Source organism: Staurois parvus, unplaced genomic scaffold (assembly GCF_062004578.1).
Source record: "Staurois parvus isolate SC_StPar_1 unplaced genomic scaffold, SC_StPar_1.0 ptg002729l, whole genome shotgun sequence".
Taxonomy (NCBI): domain Eukaryota; kingdom Metazoa; phylum Chordata; class Amphibia; order Anura; family Ranidae; genus Staurois; species Staurois parvus.
This window is the reverse complement of record NW_028320525.1, coordinates 110,652-112,904: the sequence shown is the minus strand read 5'-3', so window position 1 is coordinate 112,904 and position 2,253 is coordinate 110,652. Positions and strand designations below refer to the sequence as shown.

Below are 2,253 nucleotides of genomic sequence, written 5' to 3'. Positions count from 1 at the left end.
TCTGGTTAAGAATTTTTTGTTTTTCAAATAAAATGTATTTCATAGCAGGATTTAGATGCGTTGTAACATTTACAATTTTTTTCATTTCAATGATGTTTATACATTTATAAAAGGAGTTACAAGCCAATCCAGAAAATTATACATCCATTTTCCATAAACTGCCGCCAGTCAGGGCTGATACAAGCAATACACAAATACAATTTTCCAGGACAATTGTCAGTCAATGATAGCCACAAGGGTCCCATAGGGACTTATAAATGTGACGCCCGTAACAATAAGGTAAAAGAGAGAATGAAAACTAAAATGAAACTTTTGTCAGGCCTGGCGTCAGAGACTACCATAACCTGTATGGAGGATCAATAATCAACAGGCCATAAGGGGAGACACCCCCCATGGCCTTTAATTAACCATATCCAATACCAGGGAAAGAAACATAAAAGGAAAGAAAGGAAGAAAAGAGAGAAGGGAAAAGTGAAAAGAGAACTAGAAAAAGAATAGAGAGGGAGAATGAAGAAGAAAGGACGCGTGAAGGAGGAGGAACCGGTGGCAACCAGGCACTGGGTACAAGACGTGAACTGTATATAGATTCTCTATATTGTCCATCATCCAGCCTAGGATTGTGGTGAGCGATATTTCATCCAAGGATCCCAGGTTTTTTCAAAGTAGGCCAACCTATCATGAAGAAAAGAGGTCAAATGTTCATTGACCATAATCCGGGTCAGCTTGGCCTTCAGGAGGTCAAGGGATACCAGGGGGGGACCTCCAAGAGCGTGCTACTATTTTTTCATTGATTTGTTTCATGTTATTCATTTTTTTATTGCTCGTCTTAAAACACATCAATGTTCCTTTTAGGGCTATTTTCACATCTTCATTCTTCAGGCTGTATATAATGGGGTTTAATACCGGAACTAGAGCTGTGTTGAAAAGCGAGAACACTTTATTGGAATTTATATTGTCACTTGAAGCTGGCCTCAGGTACTGACAGAGAAGGGTCCCGTAAAGAAGAATGACCACTGTCAGGTGTGATGAGCAAGTGTAGAAGGCTTTACGTCTACCTGAGTTGGTAGGGATCCTCATAATTGTAACAATAATAAAGACATAAGAGATAAAGGTGAGAACAAATGGGGTTAGGCTTAAAAAGAATATACCTTCCGTGAAAATCAAGACTTCCAGTGCAAAAGTGTCACTGCAAGACAGTTCCATAACTGGTTTGATATCACAGAAGAAGTGATTGATAATATTGCACTTATAGCAAGAAATCTGTAACAACAACACAATGTATGGTATAACTGCGATAAATCCCGTCAGCCAGCTCACCGAGAACAGCGCTGAACAACGTTCAGAGCTCATGACCGTCACATAATGTAAGGGTTGGCAGATGGCCATATATCGATCATAACTCATCGCTGTCAGAAGGAACAGCTCGATAGCGGTGAAAGATGAAAATAAATAAATCTGAGACATACAAGAATAGAAAGAAATCTGTTTATTTCCTGTTACAAACATGGCAAGAATTTTATGCTGCGTAACTGTAGAACATGACAGATCCAAGATAGCTAAGTTACAAAGGAAGATGTACATGGGAGTGTGAAGATGAGGGTTGGTGTACACCAAGAGAAGAATGACTAGGTTTCCAATGAGAGCAAGGAGGTAAGTGAGAAGAATAAACACAAAGGTGACAACCTGGTGTTCTGGCACATCAGAAAAACCTTGAATAATGAAAAAACTCCAACTTGTCTGATTCATCATAACCTTTGCTTTGTTTTTGAGCAGGAATATATAAGAAAAGAGAGAGTATTTTAACAAATCAGCAATATTAGACACACGATTGACAACTAAGTTATCTGGAAAGGTTCTTCCAGGTCATGGTATAGCTAGTAGTAGCTAGTTATGTAGCTTGACTTGTTTTATGATGTTGAAGATGGTTGCTGTTAATCTAGGTAGCTTCTTTTCTTTCAAAGAAACTGCTTGAATAAGCAACAAAACATAATAGACAATGTTTGACTTACTTGTTAGAATACCATTAATAATAATAATTCATACCTTATTCGTATGGTATGATCCTGCTCACTAATACAAGAATTCTCTTGGGAAGTAGTAGCTGACATCAATGCGGAGAGCGGTTTGGTGATCCCCATAGATCCTCTCATACTGCTCTCGGGAATATAGGATACTGTTGACAAAACACATTGTAAAAAATCTATTTCTCTTTTGTGAGGAGTGCAGGCTAGCCTCTTGCCTACTGCATATGGG

At 38.6% G+C, this 2,253-nt stretch overlaps 1 protein-coding gene across 1 annotated transcript; it reads right to left on the bottom strand.

The window, feature by feature from the left end:
- Positions 1-738: 738 nt before the first annotated feature.
- Positions 739-1,746, bottom strand: LOC149429379 (olfactory receptor 6C4-like). Its single transcript, XM_089666480.1, has one exon. It carries the CDS (start codon positions 1,744-1,746, stop codon positions 739-741), a length of 1,008 nt encoding a protein of 335 aa, XP_089522606.1.
- Positions 1,747-2,253: the final 507 nt, after the last annotated feature.

What these genes read in the sequence shown, in the direction of transcription:
- LOC149429379 (XM_089666480.1), bottom strand. Translation starts at nt 1,746, where the DNA reads ATGAATCAGACAAGTTGGAGTTTTTTCATTATTCAAGGTTTTTCTGAT.